The sequence below is a fragment of the Eublepharis macularius genome, chromosome 5 (genome assembly GCF_028583425.1).
Source record: "Eublepharis macularius isolate TG4126 chromosome 5, MPM_Emac_v1.0, whole genome shotgun sequence".
Classification (NCBI taxonomy): Eukaryota; Metazoa; Chordata; class Lepidosauria; order Squamata; family Eublepharidae; genus Eublepharis; species Eublepharis macularius.
This window is the reverse complement of record NC_072794.1, coordinates 153,451,964-153,467,906: the sequence shown is the minus strand read 5'-3', so window position 1 is coordinate 153,467,906 and position 15,943 is coordinate 153,451,964. Positions and strand designations below refer to the sequence as shown.

The window sequence follows — 15,943 nt, the reverse complement described above, 5'->3', positions numbered from 1 at the left end:
CTCACTAAGACCACGTGCTTTACTGGCAAAGACCAGGGCAGACAACTGTGCCTTAATAGACTTTACTGCTAGTCCCTTACCTCTTTGATTGACGCAGAACTGCATCAGGTGTTCCACAGGAACCGGCCATACCTGGTGCAGCCCCGCCTCCCGCCTAAACCCTGCAAACTGGTGTACCGACCAGTCATAAGCCCTCTGCATGCTGGGTGCCATAGCTAGTTGAATTGCCGTGCATGCCTCCATCTTTCAAGCCCCCACAGCTCCTGGGGCATCCAGGCCAGCAGTAAGCTGCTGAAAATGCTCCATGTGCAAGCGAGACAGGGCATCTGCCACACAATTGTCCAGGCCAGGGACTTGCCTGGCCCTGAACAGAATGTTCAGTTGCAAGCAGTGGAGCGTAAACAGCCTAACTAACTGCATGACTGCAGGGGACTTAGATGTAAGGGAATTCAATACATGTACCACTGCCTGGTTGTCACACCAGAAATGAATTGTGTGATTGGCTAGGTCCTTGCCCCAAAGGTAGACAGTCACCAAAATGGGGAATAACTCCAAAAAGGTCAAGTCTCAATTAAAGCCCCTCTCCAGCCAGTCAGCAGGCCACTGCTTGGCACACCAATGGCCCTGAAAATATGTGCCAAAACCCAAGGACCCAGAGGCATCAGTGGTAACTTGAAGCTTGGCTTCCAAAAGCAAGTTGCCCCTCCAGAATGTCACCCCATTGAAGGAGTCAAGAAACTGCTCCCACACTTCCAAATCTTCCCACATACCTCTATTAATCCTCATCCTATGATGGGGTAAGCATAGAGCTCCCATAGCGTCACATAGGAGATGCAAAAATGCCCTTCCAGGCACTACCACTCAGCATGCGAAATTTAAGTGGCCCACCAGCTGCTGAAGCTCCAAGAGAGAAACTTTGCATTGCCCTTTCACAGAAGACAAACGGGCCCAAAGACTCCTGATCTTCTCCAGGGGCAAACGAGATGTCTGCTGCACTGTATCTAGCTCTATGCCCAAAATTGTTAACACTGTGGCTGGACCCTCTGTCTTTTCATGGGCCAAAGAGACCCCCGGGTCCCTGGTTAAGCTAACAAACCCAGCCAGGAGCCTGGCACATTGTCCAGATCCTGCCACACACCCCAAAAGGAAATCATCCAGGTAGTGGACCACAGCCAGTGACAAACAATCCACTAGAGGAAGGAGCTGAAGCATTCAAAGACAGCACAAGAAATGGAACAGCCCATGGGAAGAGCCCTGTCCATGTAATACTGCCCTTCAAAAGTGAACCCCAACAACTCGAAATCTGCTGGATGAACTGGGAGAAGGCGAAATGCTGACTTGATGTCACATTTGGCCATCTCTGCAGCAACCCCACATTGTCTAACCATTTTCACCGCCTGGTCGAACCAAGTGTAATGGATGGAACACAAATGCACGGGGATGGCGTCATTCACCGAGCCACTCCGTAGGTAAGAAAAATGGTGAATAATCCTAAACTCATCTGCTGTCTTCTTAGGAACTACATGGAACAGGAGGGGATGGGAATGGATCCACCACTCTCCCCTCAGAACACTCTTTAGTAATTTTGTCCCTAACTACTCCTTCCATGCCAACCACTGAACGCAGGTTGGCTGCCATGAAGGGGATCCGAGGACCCTGAAGAGGAATACAAAATCCGAATGTGAACCCATCTAACAAATAATGAGCGTCCTCTTGCCTAGGATAGGTGGCCAGAAGATGCCTAAGTACTTTCAGATTTATGGGGCTGGGGCCCTTTACCAGCTGATAGCTGCTGTGCGCTGCCACTCACTTTACCTCCACGTTTACCGCCCTGCTTCTTGCGCTTGCAGGCGGTAAAGGCATGGGGACCCCCACAGATTGGGCACTCATGGCCAAATTTACAAAACTTTCTGCTGCACCCACCCAGGAGGTCAACTCCCAGCAGAGCAGCTGGGGTTGAACTGACTGCCCCGCAGTGGTGCGGGTAGTGGTATTGGCATTTGCATGGTGTACTAGGTGGCCGCTATCAGAGCGGTCCCATGCATTTGGTTTAGCAGGTGACATTACCTGAAGCCATAATTGTTGGTGAATCCTGTCCCATGGCATCCCAGGATTGATGGCGGCCCTCATCCTAAATTCCTCATCATACTGGAGCCAGGCCACCCCAGCAAAATCATTGTACCCCTTATAAATTATATCCAGGTACTGCAACAGGGAAGCAGCCCTCCATGACTGGGCCCTAACAATTACCCCTGCATAGATAAGGAAACTTTGGAGCCAATTGGCCCAAGTCCTGTCCACTCTGTGGCGCTTAAGCCATTCTTTTCCCCTTTCATCTGGCTCATCTTTATCCTTCTTCTCCAGTTTCCTGAAGAGAAGGGTAAAGACGTCCACATATTCGCCCCTAAGGATTTTATCCCTAGTAGCCTGGGTTAGATGATCGCCCAACGGGAGTGCAACATCACCAAATGGTAAAGCATTAAAGGGGACCGACCCATACAAAGCCGGCCCCAACACTGAAGGCATCCAAGGCGAACCTGGCAAGGGCTGCCATGGGATGCAGGAAGCACCTTGTCCTGCCACCGCATATTGGCCTTGTGCCGCCTGCTGAGGCCACAGAGGCCAAGTACCAAGCTGACCCCTACCTTGTGATGTGCTGGGCTGGCTACCCACTGAATATGGAGAGCCAACAGGTGTGGAGGTAGAAACCTGGTTCCAAGGCCCCCAAGACCATGGGTAACTGTGTTGTGTTGTGGTGGTGTTCTTACCCTCTCCGTCGATTGGGTTCACCACAACGGCCACTGGGCAGGCTTCTGAAGAACCACTCAGCTCCTCCAATCCAGCGCTGGCGTCTCTGCTCTCCACTACCTGTGCCACACTGCTGCTGGCAACACTTGTACTGGCAGAACCTTCCATGGCAGTGAGATGGGTTAAAGTTTCACGCCTAAAGGTTGCAGCCGAAGTGGCCTTAGCCGCCTTTTGCCTTTTTGCCCTACTGGCCCCATGCCCCTGAGACCCTCTAGCCTGCTCCAACACTGCAATGCTGTCTAACGTCTCCTGCATGCCAGCTGTGTCCTCCTCGTCCGAGGAAGAAAGCACAGGCACAGCCCGTTGTTGAGCTGGCCTTTTGGCTGGCTGTTTTCCTTTGGACTTGCCTCTTCCCTTTTTAGGTGATATACTTCTGATTTAATCAACAACCACACACTAGACACAAAATGGCCACCACCTGCTATCAGGGTACCACCCAAAATGGCTACCCCACCAGCAAAAAGGAACAAGCCCAAAATGGCTACCGCCCAAGGTAAGGCAGTTGCCCCCAAAATGGCCACCACCCTCCCTGCACTACACCCTACCCTAGCACTCTGTGGCAGGGGTGTAAATTAGTTGGCTCCCAGGCACGAGTACCTGATGTGCGTATGCAAGGTGAAGCACCTACAGCCAGTCAAAGCCACCCAGGAGGCCCTGGCCCAAATGCTGGAGCATGTGGGAGGGGGCCAATAATGGAGGGCTCTAAAGAGCCAAGCAGGTATTACTAAAGGCTGCCCACTCCAGGCACCACCTCGCCATAAGAATTAGCCTGCCAAGGACCCAAATGCTCCCCGCTTGCTGGGGCTGCTAAAGCAGCACTCCGCAAAAGGCCGCCCCAAATGCCCCCAAGGAGGACACCCCAGTAAGGCAAAAGCAACTACCCCACCCCACAAAAGCCTCCCTGAATGCCCTTGCTCCATACTGTGCTGCACAGCAGGAAAAGCCTGCTGCAGCTAGGTGGGCAGCCGGAGCAGCTACTCGCAGCAAAGCACACCTCCACGTGAGCTTCCAAAAGCAGCGCTGGCTACTGCTGGATCTGCTGCTGCTGCGCTGCTCTGCTCTGAGCACGCTGCTCCGACTCGCCGCCACTACTCCCGCTCACTGCTCACTGCTCGCCGCTGCAGTAGCCTTCCTCACTCTCCCTCGCCGCTTGGAGGGAATGCAACTGCGTCTCTCCTGAGCGAAAGGCAACTGCTGGGGAGTGGAAGGTGGAGCCGCCTTAAGAGGCCTTGGCTCCACCCCTCCCCACATACCCTATGCCCGGGAGAGCCAGCATTGCCCCACCTCTGCCGGGTCAGCAAATAATGGCCCCCAGCCTAAAGCAGCGAGCTGCAAACTGGCAGCACCAAATTAGAGGGAGGTGAGAGCCTGAGGGACATAGGAAGGTGGTAAAATGTCATGTTTGCTGAGGTAAGTCAGCAGTGGAAACCCATTTTGTGTGAATTTGGCATAGGAGTCCTCTGTATTTGATTGTTTCAGAGCTGTGAGATTAATTTCCTTTCCTGAAAGCCATAGAGTTTCAGGGTTTGGTGCCACAACTGAGGAGGCCCCGTCTCAGGTTGACATCCGCCTAATCTCAGAAGATGGGAGCACCGGAAGCAGAGTTTTGGAGGATAATCATAATGATTGGGTAATCTCATAAGGGAGTAGGTGGTCCCTCAGGATTGTTGGTCCCAAACCATGCAAGGCTCCAAAGGTCAACACCAGCAACTTGCACTGTGCCCAGAAACAGATTCCAAGCCATTGTAAATGGGTCAAATCTGGAATAATAAGGTCCTTAAGACCCACTCCAGTCAATATTCTGACTGCAGCATTCCAACGGAAGTTTCTGAACATTTCTCAATGGCAACCCATGTAGAATGCGTTGCAGTAATCTAATCTAGATATAACTGGGGCATGCACTAAAGCAGCCAGATTTTTTTCTGTCCAGGAAAGGCTGCAGCTGGCTAACCAGTCAAACCTGGTCAAAGGCATTCCTAGCTATAGCTGCCACCTGCTTATCCAGCATTAGATCTAGATGAAAGAGTACCCCCAGTATATAGACTTGTTTTTTCAAGTCGAGTACAGAATGATGACAACTTAAATCCTCGATCAGATATTCTGCTTGCCAAGAGCACTTCTGTCTTGTTGGGATTAAGCTTCAGTTTCTTATCCTGCACCCACTCCAAAACTGCGTTCATGGTTTCTACAGCCTCCCTGGGATCATCTGGGATTACAAGATAAAGCTGAGTGTGATCCACACATTGGTGACTACCCAGCTCAGATCTCCAAATGACCTCACTTAGCAGTTTCATGTAGATGTTGAAGAGCATAAGGAACAAGATGGGGCCTGTGCAGACATTCTGTTTTGGTCTGTTTGCATGAACTGGGAGACCACCAGCTGCCTGTATTAGGTATGTGCAGGCTCCAGTGATGCAGTCTTTACACTTGGTTGCTGTCTTGTGAATTGGACATTTTCCATGTGGGTACAGCTTCCATTCATGTGAACAAGGTCCTTATTTTCCAGGGGGCTGGATCATGTGAATGGAAGCTGTATCCATATGGAAAATCTAAACATTGCCCAATTCACCTGAGATGCCAACCATGAATATTGGGTGTATCATGCTCCTGATATGTTGGGCCAGCCAACATATTTTTAGTGCCCTTAGTTAGGGCAGGGAAGCTGTCCCCTTGTACCAAAATGAAACTGCCACACCCCTCTCACTCCTTAGCACTGTGGAAAGGTGGAACACCACTGGTCATAATAATATTTGATTTATTCAATTTCTTCCCTCCCCCATGCTGGGGAAAGGCAGGGAGCCACTGTATACCCTCCTCACCCATTACTGCACCACAGAGAAGTGGGAGAGGGAAGGAGGAAGAAGGTGCACCCTACCCTTCAATGGAGGGAGGGAAGGAAGGAAGGAGGGAGGAATAGGCTCCTCACTAGAAATGGGCATGAACCGAAATATGAACCAAAATTCGTAACGAACCAGGCTGGTTCGTGGTTTGTGAACCAGTGGTTTGTCAGATACCATTTCTGACGAACCGCCACATACATTAGGCTGGTTCATTTGGTTCATTTTTCAGTTCATCACTGCAGACAGCCTGGCACTGATGAATCAGTTTCCTAGGCAACAGGGGATGGACTTCCTGTAGACCTTCTGCTGACCCGGAAGTGACCTTCTGCTGACATGGAAGTGACTTTCTGCTGACCCAGAAGTGATGATTTGCTGGCCCGAAAGTGACATTTTCACGAACCAAAATGAACCAATTCGTGAACTGGGGCAGGTTCGTGAAAGTTCATGGTTCATGGTTCATGAAACGTGATGAACCACGAACTGCATGGTTCTTTTTTCCCCTAGTTCATGACTATCTCTACTCCTCACCAGCTGCTCACTAGGCCAAGGTGACTTCCAGGGCTGCTGTTTTTTGCAGTAGATTCAGATGCAGTGGGTAGGTGCATCAATGACAGGACTAGTTGACGGCGTTCCGCATCTGGTGCTGTAGGCAATCAACTAGATCTACCTAGTGGATGGGCTAGTCATAGAATCATAGGGTTGGAAGGGACATCTAGGGTCATTTAGTCCAACCCTCTGCACAATGCAGCAAAATTCAGAAATACCTCCCCCCCCACACACCTAGTGACCCTTTCTCCGTTCCCAGAGGATGTCAAAACACCTGCCAACATGTGTGGCTGGTGAGTTCTGAGTTCACATGAATGGAATGTAACAGAACTGATTCCACAGCTTTAGAGGCAGCAGAGAATAGGGGAGTACTTCTGGCAGCCTATTATCCATCAAAGCTCCCCCTATAAATTGTTTAAATCCTGAGAACGTTCTTTTCCCCCCAACATCTGTTTCTTGAGACTCTTCAAGTGAAGATGCTAAAGACTGAACCTGGGACCTTCTTCATGCAAAACTTTTGTGCTACCTCTGAGTCCTGGCCCCTCCTCTTGGCATGATACAATCAGATATGATAGGAAAGCTACTTGAGTGTGCTGTATCTAAAAGAATAGCTAGTATCTTCTTAAATCTTGAGTGGGATGAACAAAACTTGAGAGGTATCTATTTCATTATTTTCTCAAGGCAAGAATGCTTATTGATGGGGCAAAGTTTGGCTACATATTGAGGGAACTCAGGCTTTTATCTCTACTATGAAGAAAAAAGATCTGCTGATTTCTTTAAAACATGGATGTATTTTTCATTTAGCGTGAAGGCTCATCTGTGCTAGCGCAGCTATCAAACTAGCAGACCACATTTCCATTGTCTTTCTTTTTTGTTCTCAAGACACTTGGTGCAGCTCCGAAAACAGGAATTGAGCTTACATTGCATCGACCAAAACAAGATGGGGGCAACGGTTCCTGAAGTGAAAACAGTTCACTTGTCAAGGGGGGATGCAATTGTCAGCAAGGAAGATGGTGCTGGTACTTTCTCACTTCAGACAAAGGAAGCCAAGTACCTGTAAGTGTTCTGACTATAGATAGAACTCAGAAATGCATGCCTGGAGATCTGTGTTGCTCTCTCCCAAAATAAAGATTCCACACAAGTGAAATAGATTGAAATGGGTTTTTTATTTAATAATGTCTGTTCTGAGCTTTATTAAACCCCACCTCACAGTGGGGGATCCCTAACTAATGGGCTTTCAAAGACATCCCATAATTTATTTATTTGTTTATTTATTTAATTACATTTTTAGACCGCCCTCCCCGTCAGACAGGCTCAGGGTGGTTTGACAACAAATTAAAAACAGTAAAACATTATAAAAACATTAAAACATCGTATAAAAAACCATTAAAATTGGCGGGTGTAGAATATTAAATATTAAAATGCAGCATTGTCCTGCATGGGTGGTGGAAGGTCTTCAGTGGTATGGCCAGCGAGAGGACAGCCTAGCCCCCACCAAATGCCCGGTGGAACATCTCCGTCTTGCAGGCCCGGCAGAAAGATAACAAATCCTGCCAGGCCTTAGTTTCCTCAGACAGAGAGTTCCACCAGGTCGGAGCCAGAACTGAGAAGGCCCTGGCTCTGGTAGAGGCCAGGCGGACCTCCCTGGGGCCAGGGACCATCAGCAAGTTCTTAGTGGCTGATCGAAGCGACCTCCGGGGAACATATGGGGAGAGGCGGTCCCGAAGGTATGCTGGGCCCAGTCCGCATAGGGCTTTATAGGTCAACACCAAGACCTTGAACCGGACCCAGCACTCAACCGGTAACCAGTGCAGCTGACGGAGGATAGGTGTTACATGAGCCATAACTGGTGCTCCGGCAACCACGCGTGCAGCTGCATTCTGAACCAGCTGCAGTTTCCGGATCAAGCCCAAGGGAAGCCCTGCGTAGAGTGAGTTGCAGTAGTCTAATCTGGAGGTGACCGTTGCCTGGATCACTGTTGTGAGGTCATGGGTCGATAGGTAGGGGACAAGTTGTCGAGCCTGTCTTAGATAGAAGAAAGAGGATCTAACAACCGCTGCAACCTGTGCCTCCATAGATAAGGAAGCATCCAGGACCACCCCCAGGCTCCTCACTCTCGACACCGGCGTAAGTAGTGCTCCGTCGAGAGCAGGGAGCCGGAGTCCCACACCCATGGACCCTAGACCCACATGCAGGACCTCCGTCTTCAAGGGATTCAATCTCAGCCGACTCTGCTTCAACCATCCAGTCACAGCTCCGAAGGCACATTCCAGGACAATGACAATCCCATCATACCTCCAAGTTCAAGGCAGTCAAGGCATGGCACATAGGAGCAGAGGTCACCACTCTGAGGGCACTAAGCTCTCTGGCCCCACCACTCTTGTTGCCAGGCTACATGGAGAATGTTTCCATTTCAGTTTCCTTACTGAAGAAGCTAGGCCAAGGTCTCTGAGGAATATGATTGCCAAGTGTCTGCCAGTGGTGGGCAAATGCCTGGTGGTTTGCCCCTCTGCCTGCCAATCACTGGCGATCAGCAGGAGGAGGCAAGCCACCCAGCAATTGCCTGCCACTGGCAGACAGCCTGGGCACATGGGCATGCATGACTCCACACCCCGACATGATGTTGTTACTTCCGGAAGTGATGCTGTTTTGTGGAAGTGGGAGTGTGCATGTATACTTTGTGCCAGAGGCAATTTCAGGTATGTGTACAAGGATTACCAAAGTAAGTACTGAACCCCTCCATGCCCTGATCTCCCAATCTCCTGCCAATCAGCAGGGAGACAGGAATAAGTTTCATTTTCTTCTTCTTGCAAGTAGCCTAGAGGGCTATTTAGGGTTGCCTGTCCCCCACTGGGGGAGACGGAATCCCTTGCTCCCACCCTCCACCCCCACCCCTGCTTACCTGGCTAGCGGGGGGGAAACGTGCCTCCTGGGGCATGTTCCTAGATGGTGCAGTGTACTCTCATTCTCCACAGTGGCCTGGGCCAAATCGGGCTGGATTTGGGCCAAATCTGGCCCGATTCAGCCCCCTGCAGAGCACAGGTGAGCTCCCAGGAAAGCAATTGACCCATATGATGACATCACTTCCTGGAAGTGCTGTCATTGTGCAGGCTGGGAGTGCATGCTTATGGAGGGACATAAAAAGATAGGTGCCAGGCCTCCAACCTGCCACTTGGGGAGGAGGGGACCTGGCAACCCTAGGGCTATTGGAGTTAGTGGGACTCTCAATATTAGGAATTATTCTAACAGAAACTATAAAATTCAGATTTGTAATTATTATTCAGACTGTAGCATAATTTGGCACTTATGAATATTTCTGAAGCCAAATTACATATCCCTAATAGGAAGTTATAGAAGGACATAAAAATATTAGCGCTCACAGTGATTAAGGCACACCAGCTTTCTGTAAGACCTGGGGGAGAGGGTCAATTTTCTTGAAGCTGAGGTTTTTGAAAAATAGTCTAGATGATACACTTAACTAAACAGATTACTACGCATGGCAAAGCCCAAGCAGAACTCACCATCCAAACCTTATCCATCACACAGTGAGTTTCTCCATGTGTATAGTTTCAGGTGAGTAGCTGTGCTGATATGTAGTAGATTAGTAAGGTTTGAGTCCAGGAGCCCCTAAGATGAACAAGAGTTTCCAAGGTATAAGCTTCTGAGAGTCAAGCTCTCTTCTCCATGTATACCGGACAATACTACTAATATTTTTGTAACTAAGCCTGTTTTCAGCTGTGATTTTATGAATGTACATGTGCACTGCCTATTGCATGTCACCCACATGGATATGTATGTGGAGTTGTAGAGCTATAGCACATTGCAGATCATATTAACATTATTAAGGGATCGTGAAACCCACTAAAGTTTAAAGATTATCACAGGCTTAGTTTCTCCCCAAATGAGACCAGATATACAGAAATAAGACATTTGCATCTGTGCACTGTGATGATATTAAGTATGCAAGTTTCATTTCTAAAACAGGAGATATCATGGTTTACATCCATGTAATTCACACGCTATATTCTTCCCCCAATACCGTCAAATACCCCAGATATGAGGTGAGCAGTTGCTCACCACAGTGAGCAACTGTGGTGGTATGTTGATGAGGAAAAGATACCAGGAAAATGTTGAAATGTATTTTATTATACCAAACATATTTTTGGCCTAGTTCCTTCTCTTGAAAAGAGTTTCTGGAGCTAACTGAGCCCTAATAACTGAAATTTTGTATCTCAAGGTAGTCTAGATTGACAGGGTGTATTAGAGAGGTTAGATTCTAGAGACAGTGTCTAACAATGTCTTCATAAGTTCCATTCAAACTGAAGAACAGAGAATTATGAGAAAATCGTTCATCTGTTTCAATATATGACACCCCCACGCACGCGCACACGCACACACACACACACACACGCACACGCACACGCACACACACACACACAAATCGCAGCCCTTTTTCCTCAGAAGCCTAAGCAATTAACTCTGTCTGAAAAGGTCAAAGTCAGCAATGCTGGCCTTTTTGACAAGTAAAACTGTTGAACATCAGTTGGCATAAAAACAGAAATGGTTTTTCTTGTGCTGGTTGGCATTTCATGTATACTGTCTAGAATTCTCACACACTTATTTTTTTTTAATTGTAGATTCCGAATACCCTTTACTGTCCAGAACAAGAAATTAGAGGACATTTGCAAGCTGCAGAGTGAGTGGTTAACGCTCATAGACAGATACTGTTCAGTGATCAAGACAAGACCATTGACTCAGGATGGTGCCTCAGGAACGGCAGATGGGGAATTTCACAATTTAAATGGAAGGAAGACAGAAGAGGCCTCCTATCCCACTGTAGCCCCACGGCCTAGGGTCTTGGATCATAGCCACCAGGAAAACTCATGTCCATTTTCAGCAACAACTCAAATTCCTGTAATGACAAAAGATACAATCACTCTACCTCCTTCTCCCAAGTCACCCAACTTACCACCAGTTCCAATGAGAACCAAAGTTTTTCACTGGGAGGTCATTTCTCAAGACAAGGTATGATCCATCTATCCATCTATCCATCTATCCATCTATCCATCTATCTATCTATCTATCTATCTATCTATCTATCTATCTATCTATCTATCTATCTATCTATCTATCTATCTATCTATCTATCTATCTATCTATCTATCTATCTATCTATCTATCTATCTATCTATCTATCTATCTATCTATCTATCTATCTATCTATCTATCTATCTATCTATCATGTCAACCCGCCCGCCCGCCTGCCCACTTTCCTTCTATGATCCCTGGGCACATTAAAAAATCTGAGATAAAAATGGATTTTTTAAAAAAAAACATTAACCATATTTTTACAACCATTTGACTATCACATATTTTGTTTTTTGTAAAATGTGTGGCTGAAAAAAGAAATGTGAAAGTAAGGTGAAAGGAATGTTTATTTGTATACAAAGTGCTGCTCGTGTTGGAAATGCATATTGTTTGAAAATAATTTTCCCTGTAAAGGAAGTGAGTACCACAGTTGTGATGGCTTCTAGGGTAGAGGGCTTTAAAAGGTACTGGGCAGATTCATGGAGGATGGGTCCATCAACGGCTACTAGCCATGGTGACTAAAGGGAATCTGCAAATCTAGAGGCAATACGCCTTTGAATACCAGGATTAGGAGAAAACATAAGTGGGAGGCCTTGGCCTCTGTGTCTTGTCTGTTGACTTACCAGCCACTGGTGAACTAGATAGGCCACTGGTCTGATCTGGCCGGTCTTAATAATAACAGTTCATTTGTATACTGGTCTTCTGGACAGATTAGTGCTCACTCAGAACAATGAACAAAATCAGTGTTATTATCTTCACAAGAAGACCCCCCACAGATCTTCACGTGTTAGGACTTGGACCCTGCACCAGTTTTCTGCTGAAAGATTTCCATTAGTGGGGCAAGACTTCCCTGCTTCCGCTTTCCTGCTGCAGTTGAAAATACCCCACCACACTGCTTCTGGGTGAAAGAGGAATCCTAGGAACAGCATGACCAGGTAGTCGGTGGTCTGTGGTGGGAGTAGAAGATCAGGATTATAACACACCCCTTTCCATCAATTTCTGCTGGGTTCAATGTTGTGTCCTCACTGTTCTTCTTTTTACAGATTGGCCTGACAATCCAACTGACATAGGCCTGCTAGCAAATATAGGCATTATAATACTACCGGCTATTAAATAGGCTATGGGGGGAAATCCATGTATTCTGCTTTGAGCTCCTTGGGATGTGGGCAGGTTACAAATACAATGATAAAGTAATACATTTTGGAAAACTTTAACATGAGCAAGGATGATGTAGTGGTTAGATTGTCATTCTGGGATCTGTTTTAGGTCGGTAGCTGTGTCGGTCTGCAGAAGAACTGCAGGATTTAGCTACAATATTTAGGTTATCAGCTAAAGCCACCAGAGCCATCTCCATCCCATAGCCTGGCCTGAAACTAGACTGAAAAAGGTCTAGAGCAGAAGAGCTATCTAAGAAGACCTGGATTTGGTCAGCTACTGCTCTCTCAATCACTATGTCCAGAAAGGGAAAATTAGAGACTGGGTGATAATTGGCCATATCATTTTTGTCTGGGGATGGTTTTTTAAGCAGTGGGGAGATGACTGCATCTTTGAGAGACAGAGGGAAGGTGTCCTGAATTAGTGACTTTGTGATTTATGATTTGTGATTTACCGGCAGCCTCTGATGGCTTTCAGCATTTGAGCAGCCTCACCAGCTCATCTCTGCCTCCAAAATCAGCAGACTGTCAGGCTATGGATGACAGGAAATGGTAGACAGATCCCTGGACCATTGCAGCAAGACACGGGTTCTTGGTTAAATGTTTTTTATTCAGAAATTAGATCATTTCCATATATATGTCCATAGGACTACTCAGAAGCAAGGTAAGCATCTAAGCAGCCAGAGGAAAAGTTGACAGGAATGACATCATGTGAGAGAGACCTCTCTTTTAACATTCAGTTTGCTCCTTTCCCCCCTCCCAATCATAAACAAGATTTTGGCGCTCTTCTTGTGTGAGAACGTTTCACATATTTGTAATATCAAGTTGAGTCACTAGAAAACAAGACATAGCAAAGTCTGAGAGGGAGTAGCATACAAGGTCAGAAGCACTGGGAGCTGGTGTACTTCATTAGATAAACACCTGTGAAAGCCTGTGAAAGAAATAATTATGGTAAAATGACATTGAGTTACAGCAGGATACATTGGTTCAGAAAAACAGGATCAACAAAATTGGCATGGATGGGGCTCAGAAATGACATTGACATTATCTTTTTATCTATAGGATCATCTATACTATAAATTAAAGCTAGTTCCCATCATAAGCCATAGAATAACCCAAGATCAAGATAACAGCAACAAACCAGGTTCCATAAAGAAGTTATTTGTACAGAAAATGATGCATGTTACATTTATATTTTCAGATTCAGAAGTCTTTATGGACATCCTGTCACACGGGCAAGAAGAACATAGATGTGACAAGACTTTATGACCAATTTCGCATTCAGGACCTGACAGGATTTCATGGCACTGGACCTTCAGTGACTCAACACATTATGCTTAACCAAAAAATTGCACATAACTTCAGTAAGTGTGAAATGCCAACATGGCTGCTCAGGATGTAAAAGGCTTTCTCGCTTTGATGCTTGTGCTTGTGCATGGTTCATACAGATATTTACTGCTAAAATTTTCACCAAACAATCCTAAGCAGAGTTATACTCTTCTACACCCATTGAAGCCCATTTCAATGTTAGAGGCCCAAAACAACAACAAACAACAACAACAACATTCGATTTATATACCACCCTTAAGGACAACTTAACACCCACTCAGAGTGGTTTATAAAGTATGTTATTATTATCCCCTGTGAGGTGGGTGGGGCTGAGAGAGCTCCTCTCAGGAAAAGGAAATAATGGAAAATTTTGATGTGTTACTAGTGAATACCAGACTTCATCGAGTACATTAATGTTAGGTTGTTGTGGGTTTTCCGGGCTGTATTGCCATGGTCTTGGCATTGTAGTTCCTGACGTTTCACCAGCAGCTGTGGCTGGCATCTTCAGAGGTGTAGCACCAAAAGACAGAGATCTCTCAGTGTCACAGGGTGACAGAGATCTCTCAGTGTCACTGAGAGATCTCTGTCTTTTGGTGCTACACCTCTGAAGATGCCAGCCACAGCTGCTGGCAAAACATCAGGAACTACAATGCCAAGACCACGGCAATACAGCCCGGACAACCCACAACAACCATCGTTCTCCGGCTGTGAAAGCCTTTGACAATACATTAATGTTACATCATTACATATGTTTTTAACACAACCTTCCTCCAAGGAACTCAGGGAGCCTTTTCCCATTTCTATTTTAGCCCACAACAACCTTGTGAAGGTAGGTTAGGGTGTGAGAGAGTAACTGGTCCAACTCTCATCTTTCATTCCATCCTATTTACTGTTGGGACATTTACTGGGACACATATATGAACAAAACATCATGATCTTGGACCAGTTGCATAGCCATAGCCTAAACCTATCTCTCACGATTGTTGTAAGGATAAAATGGAGGAGAGAAGAATGAAGTAAACTGCTTTGGGTGATTGATGATGATGATGACTATTCTGCCTTCCTCACTGAGATCCAAGGTGGATTATGCAGTGTAAGTGAAAATACAATGTAATCAATAGACGTGGGCGCGAATTGAAATACAAAACAAATTTTGTCACGAAACGGGCTGTTTCATGTGTTGCAAAACAGCATTTTGTGGGGCTGCGGTTATCACGAAATTATCATGAAATTTACAACTTTTTGGCCTGTTTTGTTAGCTTCGTGAATGATTCATAATTGCAGACAGGCTGGCACTGATCCGTTGATTCCCTAGGCAACAATAAGCCCAGACCTTTTGTTGCCATTGGAAACCCCAATTATAGCCCACTTACCCTTGATTGGCAGCTCTCCTAGCCATCTGGAGACCTTCCATTCTGCCCTATACAGCCAGGAGCTGGGGGTTAATCCTCTTGACAACCAAGGAGGTGGGACTTCTGTAGCCATGGGCACACCCCTCCAAACCCTGTTAGGCAGGTCTGTCAGCCAACAACAGAGCTCCTGTTCTGCTCTATTTCAGCATTTTTTATAAAAGGCATCTCTTTCTGCCTCGTGTTTCAGTCCCAGTAGACAGAGGGGGAGAGAGGAGGACCTGTTGCTGGGATTGGAGTGGGAGAGTGTGTGGAAGTATTTGGGATTGTGCTTTTGACTGCTGCTGCTTTAAAGAGACTGAAAGAAGCCTCTTATTTCCAGCTCTTGGCCTTGCTGTGGAAAGGTCTTGGGGTGAGGGTGCCTTTTCCCCTCCACCCTACCCCACTCCTCACTCCGTCTTCCCGGCCCAGCTCCACCACAGCCGGTCCTTTGTCCTCCTCTGATCCAGCAACTCTCGGTCCCCGTTTCAGTCATGCACTCTGGCAGCACTTCCCACCCTTCCTGTTGACCTTCCCGATCAACGTATTGCAAACAGGGAGGGTGGGTGGAGGAGAGCCTGCTGAAGTCTCCCTGCGAGTTTGGCATCTCCGGGTATGAAGGGGGCCGTTGAAATGCCCCAGGTTCTGATGAATCACAAAACTAATGAATCGTTTTGGCCAATGTGTCAGTTTCAAGAAGTTTTGTGATTCATGATTCATGGATCACAACGAAACGTGAAACTCTCAGTTTGGGCTTTTTCCATTTCGTGCCCATGTCTAATAATCAACA

General features: G+C 46.8%; 1 protein-coding gene across 3 annotated transcripts in view; it reads left to right on the top strand.

Moving 5' to 3' along the window:
- The window catches only part of LOC129331349 (uncharacterized), a 124,838-nt gene that overhangs the window by 61,308 nt on the left and 47,587 nt on the right, over positions 1-15,943 (top strand). For 2 of the 3 annotated variants that reach the window (XM_054981864.1, XM_054981865.1), the window contains exons 6-8: positions 7,077-7,250; positions 10,832-11,219; positions 13,638-13,800. In XM_054981864.1, coding sequence (XP_054837839.1) covers positions 7,077-7,250; positions 10,832-11,219; positions 13,638-13,800 — 725 coding nt within the window. The remainder of the gene's footprint in view (positions 1-7,076; positions 7,251-10,831; positions 11,220-13,637; positions 13,801-15,943) is intronic. The other variant, XM_054981866.1, reaches the window with a different exon arrangement.